Raw genomic sequence first — 14,995 nt, 5'->3', positions numbered from 1 at the left:
ATCCAATCTGGCCTTGAACACTTCCAGGGATGGGAATCTACACTCTCCTTCAAGTAATAATGAACAATAACAATAGATAGCCAACAGAGCCAATACCTGCCAAATGCCAACAAGAAGAAAGTTATGGTGCCTTGATAAATGAGCACATGGAGCATCACCTGTGAGCTCTGTGCAGAGGACCTTGCCCAGGGACACAGCTATTCTCCCCACAGGAGCATGGGGGGCTGTGCACAGTCTCCTGAGACTTCTTAAGTAGGAGGATGGGTGGCAAAAAAAGCATGGCATGAAAGCCAAATTAAAGCAATTAAGTATTTCTAGAAAACCACAGAGCAGTTCTGTAGCCCTGAGCAGACCACAGAACACCTGCCAGTCTTTACTGTCACTGCTCAGGAGCTTGGTGACATTCAAATACTTAACAATGCAGCACAAAACAATTCTCCATGTACCACAACACAGGATTATTCTCCACTTTCACACTATCAAGCCAGGACAATATAATTCAAGCTACCCACCAGCAGTGCCCCAGAAAACATAACACAATTTAAATTTCCAAAATGCAGCTCTGTGATGACTTGCGTTAGAGGAGCTCTGCTGCTGGAAGGGCTGAAGAAGACCTGCAGCACTGCTCTGTTCATTTTAGGTTCAGAAAAGGAGATGCAAAGCCTGCCCCAAGAACCATGGCAAAACCAGCCTGGCTTCAGCATGCACAGAAAATCAGCCTCTCACAGAGAAAGCAGGGAATGGGAGAAGGGAAGCTGGCTGTCAAATTTCAGTATTTAATAAGATGCTTTGCAAATTACCCCAGGAGGCTGAAAAAAAAATCAGCCTGAGCTACTAGTGTGGATTACCTTGTAGAAATTGAGCGGACTAGCACTGTAGGCTTTCCATCAGAACCTCCTGGCCAAGTTCTCCTCCAAACCCAAACTCCAGGGTTATTTCAGATCCAGATTGTTTGTCTCTTTTCTGCTCATACTGGAAACTCTCTTCACTACCACTGACAATGACTCAGAAAGCGACATTTTTTGAGAATTCCTTTCTAGAAGGAAGAGGTGACCCCAGATCGCATCACCTGGTGTACCATGGACCACCCAAAGCCCTTCTGAGCCAGCACAGAGCTGCCCATGAATTTTAGGCACCTCTAAAACTTCCAACTTGAACATGCAATCAGACTTGCTGAAGACAGAGGCAAAAACTTGTCCAAAACCAACATCCCAGAGTGGTGAGCTCTATATATCTGGTATTTTGGCATATATTCCACTGAATAGGATTTAGTCCCATGATGGTTCAACCCTGAGAAGATGCACCCAAGTTCACGTGCAATGCCCAGAACCTTCAAGAGCTTTCTGGCAACCCCTGGAAACAGCTTATGAGAAGTTTCACAGAACACAGCAGTATTCTCCAAAATTAATACAAACCAGACAAGTTGCAGCTTTCCAGTCAAATACTAATGCTGTCCTTTTTTAAATTAAGTGTTCTATTTTAGCTCTTTCATTGAAACTGGAATTTCATAATGCATATACATATTTATCAACTATTCTAATCAGGACTAAAAGTATTCCAGAAAACAAACCTCTTCTCAGGAACACCCCATAAACTTGAGGGGTGAAAAGCTGTGCATCAAGAAAAACACACACCATTGTTATGTTAAAGGGTTGATTTCTGATCAGAAAGACTTGTAGTCTTATTTTCTTTAATAAATTCAAAGCACAACTGCAATAATTCTCCCACATACCATGAAGAAATCGATTTAGCAATCTGAACATAAATTAAGCAAAGTTTTTGATTCAGTAAACTTGTTCCTATGTAGATCAGAAGAAGTATTAGTGAAGGTCAGTGACCCATACCTACATATTTGCTTTGATGAGGTTCACAAGAATTTTCCATCAGAGCACACTTCAAAATTACTTGACCTGTAAATTAACACTTTGCTCATTTTTAAAGCGGTTTTAGAGAATTGCTAGGAGCATTTCTAGTTGTGACTCAATATTTTTTAAATGCATGTTAATGGATCTACGCATTAATTAAACCATAAAATTTGGAACCTAACAAACTTCTCACGGATAAGGAGCTCCAAATTGAACAAAGCCCAATACCCTAGAAAAGGGTTTCAGTAACTGTTATTATTAAAAAAGAATTATGGCTAAGTTATTTTCTGCAAGAGAAAGTAACTTCTGTTTACTCTCAAAAGGTGCTTACCTCAGTTTTACTGACCCTACCTGAAAGCTCTGCTCACGGCTTTCAGATTAATTTTGGTGTTGGGTGCCACACTGTATAAACACTATTTCTTGTGGAAACAAGAAATATTGTACAGATATTTTTTCAAAAATCTGAATTATAACTTACAGTTCTTGAATCTATTTTAACTGCATTCTTTGCACATTCATAATTTTAATATTCACACTTGTTAAATTCTGTGCAAACCTGAGTAAATACACTTTTAGCTGAGATCCTTCCACCTCAAGCAAGATCAAGTACAATAACATTACGGTCTTTAGAGAAAGATCAAATGAATTAGTGTCTTTCAAGTAATATAATAGTTCTATGATTAACATTAAAGTAAATTGAGTAATGAATTTAATTCCTCAGCGCAACTTCCTTAAAAAAAAATCAAAACTAATGTGCATTACTGAACAATAAGATTTTTTTAACTGCACAAGAATGCAAAATACTTAATTTTTAATAAAAAAGCAAAAATGATCAGAGATTCTGCAAGAACAGGTTTAACAGAGTGCCAGTGTACTACCTGAGCCTACACAGCAGCAAAATAACAGTGGAGGTGTGGAAGGGAACTGTTTCCCTTCTCTTTTACAGAACAGAGGTTGGATACCTCAAGGACAAAATACACCTGAAACAGATCTCAGAACTGCAGAACATCCAACACCATTGAAATTACTTTTGAGCCCTGCTAAGCAGCAAAAAGCACCTTTTTAATTGGCTTAAACTATAATGTAGATAACTGGGTATTTGTAGACAGGATGTGACTGGGAGAAATGGGATTCTCCAACTAGAACCAAATCCTAAGGCTTAAATAGATCCAATTGCAACATGAATCCATCAAGGGCTGGCACTGACTGATGTGTCTGCCAGCACATAAGTGTTCAAGGCAATGGCAGCTAAAAGAATTGCCAAGTGTCCTTTCCCTGTCCTCCTGCACCATCTCCCACTTTCAGACATTTGAGCAACCATTTAGCAAACATACAACAATAAGGAACTAATTAAATAACTAAAATTTTTTCAGCATTCATTCATCATTTACAGCTCATAGTCACAGTTCTAGGTTTTTGTGTCTTTATTCGCATGTCTCAGACTTGTGAAAATCTCAGTGTACATCTGTGCCACAAGCAGTGTTGAGCTCTGCTTCAGAAATCCAGTATCCTGCTGGGACAGCCTGCTCCAACACTGCTGAGACAGGGACTGCTCCATCCATACCCCTGTGACAGCAGCCAACACTGTCACCCTCAGCACTGGAAACAGGCTCAGCTGCTCCTCCACTTCCAGAGCCAGGACTGAGCACTGAGGAGGCACTGCTGCCCTGCCCCAGTCCCAGTGCCCTATTGAGATGGGCACTGGTGTGGAAGGAGATCACCCCTCGCTAGTCACTGTTGCCGCTCCCTTTTCTATTGCTCTGTGCTTCAGAGAGGTTTCACATCAGTAAGTCTGGAGGGAAACACTTCAGGCAGTAATTTTGCTGATTCTCTCCGAACAGCCTATGGCTCAGTTTTCCCTCAAAAGAGCTTTTTTTACGTTTCACCTAAAGGTCCACTGACCCAAGTGAAGAGCCAGGACAGTTTGCTTGTTAAACTTAGTTTCACTGGTGTCAGCAGCCCCAGGACACAGCACACTGTAAAGTCTTTGGGGCAAAGACACCATCTCCACAACAGCCAGATGCCCAGTTTCACTTCCAGATGATGTCAGTATATACAAGAAGTGTAAGAGTTTCTGCTTCACTGTTTTTCACTGACCTCCTCAGCAGGTGTTTAATACAAATATACATGGATAAGCCCACACTTGCTTTCTGTTTGCAGTATGGAGAGCCTGAACACAGCCTAAGAACAGAAACCCAGGAACTGTAGCTGCAGCAGCAGAGGGAGTACAGTACCTCTTGATGCAACCTCCCTGCATCCGAGTACAGCTTTCTGCTCCGGTCCACATCCATCCATCCCCTTGTGACCAACGGGAAAACCCCCAGCAATACAAGAGAGAACCAAAAGCTCCTTGATGTCATCATTTCAAGTCTGTTGAAAAAAAGAAAAAAAAAGAGAACAGTTATAGAACATTCATCTTACAATAAAACCCAGCTCCAGTACAGTAACACAGAGGCTTCAGCTGACAGTGTCCATCCACACTCAGTCAATGCCAATGGAGCTCTACACTCTCCAGTGTATTGGCAATGAGTTCCCATACTGTAGTAATTTCACCCCAAAACTATCTTCCTCAGGACATGCTGTTCCCACCCTGTTGCCATACAGCACCTGCAGAACCAAAGTCTTGGGATTTCTGTAACTACTGTGGCCAAAAGCAAACCATATCAAAACACGGTCTTATGGTACTGCAGGAAGCCAAAGGGTGAATTTTATCCCTTCTCCAGAGCCCCAGCAGCACAGGATCACTCACGGTCAGGGACTCACACCTGTACCCTCAGCAGATCTTCAGGAAAACACCAGACACCCACCTTTGTTTCTCTGACCACTGGAGGCTCCCAGCAATGTGACAGAAAATATCATTATTCTCCTCTGACTCAGAAGGTGACGTTGCCTTGAGCAGACACAGCCACTGCCACCCCCCTCAGCTACAATCAGGTGTGCAGGGTCAGCCAGGGCTGATGGCTGGCACCCAGCACACAGGGACAGTCATTCGTCCTCCAGATGAGGACATCTGCCCAGATGGTCACCAAACATACCCAAACTTGAAAGACATGAAACAAACCCTTTGCTGAAGAGGGCTAACATGTTTCTTCAACCATAACGGAGGTGAGTCCTACCTGCAGCTGTGATTTCTGCACTCATATTCCTCTGTCCCAAACAGAGACATTTCCAATTCCTCCCACACTCACCCCACTCAAGAGCAGCACCACCTCCCTGGCAACAGCCTACCACAGCCCACATCATCTGTAGGGAACTGGAGGGATTTCCACTACATCGGTATCCACTTTGAGCAGTGGTTCTTGTCATGTGTAGTTTTTAAATGAATTTGGAAAGAACACCAATGCAGTTACTCAAAGTGGTGTCCGATGGAACTCCTGTGTTTCACACATCACAGCCCTGTGCTGGTGCCCTGCAAGCTAAGCCAGGAGCTGTCCTTTCTCTGAACTTACAGTAACACAAGATTGTGTCATTACTTTTTACAACTAAAATACCAAAGGAATATTCAAGCCTGAAACCATTTCTGAGATGGCTGAGGAAGCCTAAAATGGACTGTTAATGAAGCATAATGACCCTTAATGAAGTGACAGCATTTCTATAGGATGAGGGACAGGCTGCTGCCTGGCTTGAGCCATACACATCAACAAGGAGGGTTACCTGCTAATGGCAAAATTCAGTCAAGCTGAATTAACTCACCATGACATACCTTGTCTTGACAAGACTCATTTTATAGTGTTTTCCTGCCATGTATTTGCTACGGAGTATATCCAAGCCTTGGTGCATCACTCCTAATTTTGGAGCCATGACCATTTACACCAGCAGTGACAGTCTCAGGTATTTTGTTTGCCCAAAGACACCGCATCGCTAGATTGAGCACAGTATATAGCACCCACAGAGCTCAGGCAATGCCTTTTCTCAGCACTAATGTAAACACACTGAATGGAGAGCATTCAGGATGAAATCAAAATTTATTAGGCTTTCTAAATTCCAATTATGAACCTCAGATGTAATGTTACTGGGACTACAAATAAATGTTTCATAAACCAAAGTCACTATATCAATAAGTGACAAGTACATTGTTACTTTATGAATTACTCTTGCACAGCAACATTGTTTTCACAGGGTTTGGTTTTTTTTTTTTCTTTAATAGAGGTATTTTGTATGCTCAGTTGATGCCCTCACAGCAAATAACATTGCAGTTCTAGAGACCTCTGACTCATATCCTGCTTGAAATTAAAAAACAGGGAACTGGAACAAAACAGGGAACTTAATAGTTTAATGTATATTTAGTAAACAACTGACAGAAAGCATGAAGGTGTTTGGATTACAATCTGTTACACTGATGAAACTGAAAGGGCAAACTACCTGATAGAAACTCTGGTTGCTTTATAACTAGAATTTCTAGAACATCTTTAGACAGTTTAAAAATCACTTATTTTTATTGCATGCTGACAGTACACTAATTGCTCTCAGTCACAGCACGAGGAGGACATATTAATATACATTATATATCTTAATAGCCTTATCCAAGCAACAAATATGTACCATAAATATCAAGTGAGAGCTTATTCTGGAGTCACACAGCATTTTCATGTCACTTGGCATCCTAAACCACAGCTCAGCACTGCCTTACCCTGAGCTAAAGGGAAGGCTCCTTGCAGAAACCCGGTCTGCAGCTACACCACACAATACAGCTACCAGACTGCAGGTTGAAAGTCCCCTGAAGTCAACAGAAAAACTCAAATTGATTGAATAGATCCAGACCACCACTGTAAGCTCAGACAAGTTTTACTATCCATTTCCTTTCCTCGCTTGCCGGAGGGACAGATTTGCTGGATTTACGTTTGTATGGACATCGCTGCCCAGATAAATCAAACCTTGCACAGGAAAGATTTGCATAAAACAAGCAGTTGTACTCAAAAGAAAGAATAAATACTGGCCCTTGTGATAAAGAATACACTACGCAAAGTCAAAAAGTTTACCTGAAGGTTGTGGTTTCCTCCTTTGAGCTAGAGCAGCCTTCCAGCTTTCTTTCCAGCTGACACTGCTCTAGCAAGAAACACTCCACAAGTACAGCAGCACCAGGCTATGCACTGTTATCTGAAGCAGCTCAAAAACGATGGCCAACAGCAAAGCACCCATGCCGAGGCCAGATGGGTCTGGGCAGGCACCAACACACAGGGAGAGCCTCAAATTTAAAGCAAAGGGGTGCAGTATCCCCAGTGGAAGAGGAAGACCAGCAAGCAGATGCAAGATAAAGACAAGCAGAGGTTTTAGGGTACAGGTTTTGGAGCTACTCAAGCAAAAAGGGTCACCTTGAAAAAGGACAGGGACTAAGCATCTTGGCCATTTGAGTGGAGAACAGCACAAACTGTTTAAAGCATTTCTATGACATGCAACAGCCAGATCCTGCAGTGAGCCCACAACTTTTTTCTCCACAACACAAAAGCTTTAAGAATTCGATTATGGTGATTGTAATGAGATTAAAGAATTTGCTGAAAGCAGTTATTGGTTTTGTTTTCAGGGCTACTTAAACTGCAGCTTATTTAAGAAATTACTGGTTTGCAATAGCTTTCAATAATTTCCAACAGGCTTCACATCAGAAAGAGGCTGAACTTAATTAGTTGAAGTTCTGACTGTTGCTATAGCAAAAAGAAAGCATTTGGACATAACTGTTACCTCTATACAAACTGGCTGTATTAAAATCAGATAAGAATCTGGTCTTTACTTCCTGCCATCAACCTTCCCAATTGCTCTGGCCTTATCTAAACAGCATTTCTATTGCTGGCAAAATAATTTTGACATCCATAATTTCTTGTTAAGTGCTACAAAAATAAGCGACAAAATTAAGCAGAAAAGCCATTCTTTCAGCAAAACTTAAAGAAACCAAATAATTATTTCAGTCATCTGTCTGCAGTTAAACACGGAAAGTTTGGGTGCATTAAGAACTCATTAGAATCAGCTTTGATGTTTAAGTACAAAGCGGACTTTGCATTTGAGCAAAAGCTACTTAAAAATATTTCATTTGATTATTAAATTCTCCAAGACATTTCAGTGCTCCAGAAGAAATCTGGGGAGCGTCAAACCAACAGGGATGCAGGACTACCAAGAAGCTCCGGAACCTCGCAGAGATTTCTCCTCGGTTTTCAAGGCTGCCCCCCACGACACGTTTCAAACACAGCTTTGCTCCGAGATGACACTCGGAGAAGTCCCATTCTAGCCCTTCCGTGACCCTCCGCTGGGCAGCGAGCGGCCAGCACCGCCGGGAAGCCGAGCATGCCCAGCGTTTCAGAGGACTGGAGAGGCCAGCTGAGGATGCCATCGCCAAGCCCAGGCCGGCTCCCGGCGCGGTACGGGGGTCCCGGCCCCAGCCTTGCGCGGGCCCCGACGGGCCCTGCGCGGCCCGGCCCACGGCGCCACCCAGCGGCCAAGCCGGGAACCGCCGGTCCCACGCGCGACCGCGGCGGGACCCGCGCCCGAACCGACGGCGGCCCCGCAGGGCGGGCACTGCGGCACCGCGGCACCACGGCCCCCGCGCCCGAGGGGCGGCAATCACGTCCGCTCCATACCACCCCACGGGTGGCATTTCCACGGTGCGAGATGTGAGGTGAGGAGGAGGTTCCCCGCTCGCAGCCCGTCCCCCCCACGCCCCGCCGGCTCCCGGCCCTGCGGCGGAGGCACACCTGTTACACTGCGCGGCCCGTGGGCGCGGAGTGCGCGCTCGGCGGGGCGCGGCGGGCGGCGGCGGCACCGGGAGGCTGCCCGGCCCCCGAGGCGCCCGCGGAGCGGACAGCGGAGGGAAGCGACGCGGGTGCCGCGAGCGGGCGGGGATGGGAACGCAGCGCTGCGCGGGACAGCGGAGACACAGCGGAACCCCGCGGGGCGCTCCCGGTGGCACTCACCTGGGGAGGGGCCGGGGCGGCGCGGCCGGTCGGGGCGGGGGCGGGCGGAGCGCGGCGGGGCCGGCGCGGGCAGTGCGCGGCGCGGGCCGGGCCGGCCCTATTTCTGCTCTCCGGGCCATAGCCGCCTGACGTCAGCGCTGCATTTGCATATTCCGCCCAATCCCGGCACCTGAGCGGGCGGCGGGACCGCCCCCGGGGGGTGGGGGGCAGCGGGGACGCCCCCTCGGGGCACTGCGGGGCGGGGCGGGGCGGAGGGGACGGGATGGGGACCGTGTTGGAGCATCCCCGCGCCCTGCCAGAAGCACGGGGCCGTCGGGGGGGGTCAGGAACACGGGGAGATCCTCGTGGGGCCGGTGGTACCTCGGGGTGCGCCTGCTGAGCCCCTCGTTCTGAGCTCCCCCGCAGCCCCCGTGCTCGGGAGAGCTGCTGCGGGGCAATGCGTATCCCGGGCGTATGCCCGGAGCTGGGCGAGACGGGACCATTGGGCCCTCGCCGTGTGGCCGTCAAACGGGGATGTCATCGTGGGACACCGGATTGTCTGCGGTGGGACTCCGTGACCCGCCACAGCAGGCACTGCACGGTATTGAGCTCTTCTGGAGGTGTGTCTTCTATTCCCACATAAGCATGTTTATAAAGAGAGGCAAACATTAAAATTCATTCACTCTCCTCTTCCTCTTCATCTCGTTTCCAAAAAAAAAAAAAAAAATCAATATAATAATTTCTTATCTAGTTTTTAACAAGGATGTTTGCACAAGCAGGAGGCATGGCAGGACCACAGAACCAGAGTATGTGGGGTATTTGTTCCAAAGGCTGTGAGGAGGTTTAGGCAAAGGCAATGAAGCACCCAGAATTAGCAGCAAGAGAGGAACAGTCTAAAAGACCTGATAAAAGATGTCAAATTTTGTGTTTCTTCCTATAAATAATCTTACAGCTGGACCCTGCAGAATTAAATTGGATTTGCTGTTGGCTTCAGCATGAAAAGAACAGGACCCCTTAGTTCTGATGGTTAAAGAAACACGGGCTACTCTGGGAAACTGGGTCTAAGTCAAGGAGAAAATGTGTTTCGTAAAAAAACCTTCCACAAAATTAGGCATGAGGCTGCAGAAGAGGCTCTTTCACGACTAAATTTGGGGGATTTTATTTTGTATTTTCTATTTTCTTGGCAGGAAATACCAAGTGATCAGACTGGTTGGTTTTCCAGAACCTTTGTTTCTGACCTGTTAAATCCAATAACACTGAAATATTTTCAGTGTTTGCAAATAAATGGAGCTTGTTCTACCCAAACCATGCACAAAGGCTTGTAGGGATTTGGTATTTCGTGGTTTCCTTCTTTAGGCAGATCTGAAGTTGCCGAGTTAAAGTTTGGATTTTAAAAAGAAATCACAAATGTAATTTTAAAAAAGGAGTATCCATTGTGAATTGTGCCCAGGCAACTTAACGGAGGTCTTTGCTGAGTGTCCTGGAAGAAATGACTGTGTATTTCATAGGTGCCCTGTAGGTTTAAGATATCTGAGGTTTAAAAAAAATAACACTGAAATCTAATCAGTGACAAATATGATATCTCCAGTGAGATCTTTTTCTTTTTCCTGGGAGAAAAAAAATTGGAAATTATATCAGTGGAGACAACTCTTCTCCATTTCCTAAAGGGAAGGAAGAAAAGTCTTTCCACTTACCAGCATCATTTATTCTATGAAAATATGTCCATGCTGTCAATTTGAAGTATTTACTAATCTCTCTGTATCTCTTCAAGTCAGACATAAATACAAGATGCATTAGTAGACATCTGAAGTATCTGCACAGTCCGTGTTTATTTATATCCACACATGCTGGAGGATACAGAGTTTCTTCCCCACCAACAGCTTGCCTGGATGATATTTGCCACCTCACTTTTGTAGCAGGAGGAACATTTTGCTCATTTTACATCATCTGATGCAGTTTTCAATGCACAGGCATTTTTCTTCAAGACCCTGGCAGCCAAGGCAGGTGGGAGATTGAGCCTGCCATGACCTCCCTGTGCCATCAGCTGTGTACCCCCAAAGGGCTGTGGGGTCCCTCTGTGGAGCTCCTGGGGCTCACCCATCTCCTGCACCAACAGTGCTGGTCCTGCTGCTTTCCCACCTGTTCCTGAACCTCTAAATAATCACCCTGAGCATCTCAACAGCTAAATAAGGAGCATATTTACTCTGCACAGTGTAAGTGTTGGACATGTAACGTCTGCTCTTCCATCAGCTCTCAGGTGCTCAGGGCGTCCATGTTCCCAAGCCAGATTTCCCTTTCCCACCATTTACAGAAGTAGGTACCAACAGGCATTTTTAGTGCCTTCTCTCACACCTTTGGGTCCTGTGAATTTCTGTGGTATTCTGGTTCAAAATCTTTTGATGTTTCCAACCTTTTGAAAATCTTGTTTATAAAAAGCAGATGGAGGCACCTCTCCTCGCACCCTCCACTCCAGCAAGCTCCATCCCCCTGCTTCTTCAAACACTTTCCATCTGTCCTGAGACCTTTAAAAGCCCTGTGGAGGTGTGTCTACATCCCAAGAGGTGTTTTTGAATGGATGCTGTGGAAGCTTTTCAGGGAGGGAGTCTGTTGTCTCCCCGCTCTGGTTCACCCACCTTTGTGAAGTTGAGCGAAGAAAACAGCTTTCTCAGAGAACTGAAGGAATAAACTGAGCAGGCTGGCAATGAAAAAGTGATAAATTCTTCATCTTCAGGGCTGGATGAGTTTGAAGCAAAATAATTGTTGCTTTCTTTTGAACTGGGAATTGAAGAGGCCCAAAAAACCCCACCTTGTAGTTAAAAAGAAGAGAAAAATGGATGGTTTTAAAGACAGACTTGAGCACCTAAAAATTCTTAGGCAGAGAAAGGGGAGACATGAACTTTTTTTCCATGGAAACACAGGATAACTTTTTCACTGTAATGGGAATTAAGCATCACCCCATTCCTTTTGTTTAAAAAATATATATTAGAACCAGAAAACTCTGAAAATTTAGGGTAATTGAAGCTGCAAAGACAATAGGTTAATATGATATGGGCAAAGTTGAGGACTGTGAAGAAGGAGAGACTTGGGCCAGTCCCAGCCTTGTGTACTTCAGTGAGAGGAGCTGGAAATGTGCAACCTCTTGTTAGCTTTGACTGATGGGACTTCAGGAATTTGATGACAAATTTTAAACAGGTTGGTGAGGCACAGCTCTGGGTCACTGAAGAGACAATCACATTCCAGGGTGACCATGACAGCTGGTTTAAGGAAAACAGTTTTAAAGAACAGAGGATCTTCTCTCACAGAGCTTTTCTTTTTTAATTTACAGAAAACCAGCACAACAGAGCAATGCACATAGCCAAGATTCCCTGAGCTCCACCAGCAAAGGAATTAACTGGTAACCATGTCAGCCATTTGAAGTACTTCCAAAATCTAGCAAGCGATGTTCAGAAGACGAAGAGAAGGCTTCCCCTTCAAAAATTCAAACCTTTAACGTCAGCAAGTCACCTACCTACCTCACTTGTCCAGTCTTGCTAGCTAAATGCAGTACCTAATAATGAGATTTCAAAAGAACATTGTATTCACTAGAAACAAGAAGCTGAGGAGGTAATAGGACAAAAAGATTCATGCTCATCACTTTGAGTTATTTGAACCAAGGGCCTAAATCAGATCTGATTAAGATCAGAACTCAAAACAAGATTCAATCAAAACTAGAGATATTAAAAAAAACACAAATGTGACAAGAGTCATGATTCAATTATTAGAAGTCCATCTTTTAATTACTCATTAAGATGACAGTGTGTATCTTTGCCTACATACATTTAGCAAAGCCTTTTCACTTTGACAGTGCATAAAATTATCCCTGTCAACTGTATATCTCTTACTTTTTATGTCAACTTTAGAGTTGCCAGTTTTTCATTATCCTTTTGCTCACAAATTAATAGGGAGAACAAATTTAATAGCAGCCTCAAACCTTTAGAGATTATGTCAGCCTTGTGTATCTGTGCCAGTTAAATTACCATTTATTTCTGCTTAAATTTAATGTGGTCATCTTCATACAAACACACACATATTCAGACCCTGCTCTCGGGGTACAGCAAGCACACAATGAGGGGATGCTCTGAGAACCTGACATGGTGCTTGGACTTGAACTTTCCTAATCACATCACCGTGTTTAAGATGCAGCAAATCAAGAGGACCAAAGTCAAGAGCTTCAAACATGCAAGAGAATTCTCTGGATGCTGCTCTCCCATGCAAGCTGGAATACCTATGGACAAGCCTCTGCACCAGTGGAATGTTCTTTGGGTGGTCAAAATGGGTTGAGGCACAGATCTAGGTAAGATTCTGGCCTTGGTGACCCACCCTCTGTCTTTGTTGTGTTTTAGTAAGTGATTGCTCTGTTTGGTGGGTGCTGGCTTGCAGTGCTTCATTCCCTGCCTTCATAGCTGTAAGTCCAAAATACAAAAAAATACATTGTAAAAAAAATTTTATTCCAAAGGAATTACAAAGGGTAGAAACAGGGGTTTGATTCATTTCAGAGCTGTAGTCTTTTTTGATTTGTTCATAATTTTCTACGCTACTGCTTCCAATTTGATAGTGTCTGGGCCTTGGATGACAATGGGAATGGGATAACAGATGATGAGCTCAAAATACTGAACACAATCATGCTCACCCTATGTTAGAAGCTTAGCGAGACGAGGAGCCCGGGCCGCCGGCGGGGGGAGAGAGAGACAGTCCGACCAATATGGTTGATAGAGCAAACTCCATAAAACTCCGTTTATTAGCAGTCCAAAGGCACTTATATAGTATACCAGCTTGTTAACTCCTAAGTGGCTTAAAGCTTATCAAAACACATTTCTATTTCTACATAATTGGACTTACATTGGCAAGCTTCCATAAAGAAGTCAGTGTCTATCTCCCTTGTTCACTCCCAGATAGTACAGCTGGACCATCTCAAGACTCCCTCTTTTGTTCCCAGCCCTGCTTGTTATCTTTCACACAGGGACTTTCCCATGGAAAGTTTTCTCACACACAAGCCTAAAACTTCCAGGCCTATTGCTTGCACAGTTCTTTTATTGATCCCAATAATTCTATTTCCCAACAACCCTAAATGTACCCACAATCAGTATGTCACTTTGAGGAAGGAACCATCAGCCACTGGGCAAAGTTTGGAATATAAAATGTCACAGGAACTCAAGGCACATTTCTTATTTCTTGGGAGTTGTCAGAGCAGCTGGCTTGTTGCTGCATAGGGAACATGTGTTCAAATAAATAGCCCCACAGATCTGAATTCAAATTGATGTGGCAATCTTGAGCAGCTCCCTCCTTCTCCATTGCTCTCAGAACCACAGATATATGGCCAAATGCAGGGCTAGTGGAGGGACCAGTGGGAACAGGTCCCATGGCCATTGACCCAACTTGTGACTTTGGGAATGCCACCAGTTTTCCTCTTTTTTTTCCTCATGTCTGAATATTTTGTTGGTCTCTTCTCCCAGACACCATCAAAAGCAGCAGGCACTGTTAATCTGAAAACAAGAACTTTGATCCATAAGCATGGATAACAAACAAGGTGTTTAGATTTTTCCCAAGCTCATTGGCTATTTGTAAATACAGTCAAGTCATAGGCAAGTCTTGGTGCATATTCTAGAGCATTTGCTGATCTTTCTTTCAAGCTTGTTTTCAAGAGGAAGTTTAAAGTGAGGAGCTCTAGTGGAGATAGAGAGAGACAAGGGACTCCTAATCCATGTCATCAAAACTCCCTGTGCCACAGAGAAAAAGGCAGATGGATGAAACAGGTGAAGATGAAAGAAAAAGCAGGAGGAAAAAACAGCAAGAAATGTGAGCCTGCTTTATCCGAAACACTGGAAAAAGCTTTCTAAAGCATCTTTACATTTTATCTCATTTAATAGGTTTTACTTTGCGCCTGTGCATATCTGCATGTGTATCAGGTTCTAGAAATGCATATGAGCAAGGGTGAATTGTCTGCAGATTCCTAAAACTGTCTTTGCAGATAGATGGCCAGCAAGCAGCGGGGAGGGAGAGTACAAGCAAGGAGGGTGCTGTTCTTCAAGAAAAATTAAGAAATTAAGCGGCACCATCAGTGCTAAGAAAGACAAACCCCTGCAAAGCATGAGCCAGGCCAGTTAAAACAGCAATTAAATGATTTAGAACAAATCTGTGATAATTTACAATTTTTAAAGGTGAAAGGTGGGATTTTGGTAATCCCTTAAAATTAAAAGGCCAGCCACTCCATCT

General features: G+C 44.4%; 1 protein-coding gene across 5 annotated transcripts in view; it reads right to left on the bottom strand.

Annotated features, from left to right (window-relative positions):
• FSTL4 (follistatin like 4) overlaps positions 1-8,822 on the bottom strand; it is a 217,575-nt gene extending 208,753 nt beyond the window's left edge. For 2 of the 5 annotated variants that reach the window (XM_069028746.1, XM_069028753.1), the window contains exons 1-2: positions 8,765-8,822; positions 4,100-4,235 (exon numbers count right to left, since the gene is read on the bottom strand). In XM_069028746.1, the coding sequence (XP_068884847.1) occupies positions 4,100-4,228 (129 nt within the window). In that variant the 5' untranslated portion in view covers positions 4,229-4,235; positions 8,765-8,822. Of the gene's footprint in view, positions 1-4,099; positions 4,236-6,844; positions 6,888-8,545; positions 8,737-8,764 lie in introns of those variants that run through there. The other 3 variants (XM_069028748.1, XM_069028747.1, XM_069028751.1) reach the window with 3 other exon arrangements.
• Between the last annotated feature and the right edge of the window lie 6,173 nt (positions 8,823-14,995).

The sequence above is a fragment of the Aphelocoma coerulescens genome, chromosome 13 (genome assembly GCF_041296385.1).
Source record: "Aphelocoma coerulescens isolate FSJ_1873_10779 chromosome 13, UR_Acoe_1.0, whole genome shotgun sequence".
Classification (NCBI taxonomy): domain Eukaryota; kingdom Metazoa; phylum Chordata; class Aves; order Passeriformes; family Corvidae; genus Aphelocoma; species Aphelocoma coerulescens.
Note: the sequence above shows the minus strand (reverse complement) of the source record. Positions and strands in the feature narration are given on the sequence as shown.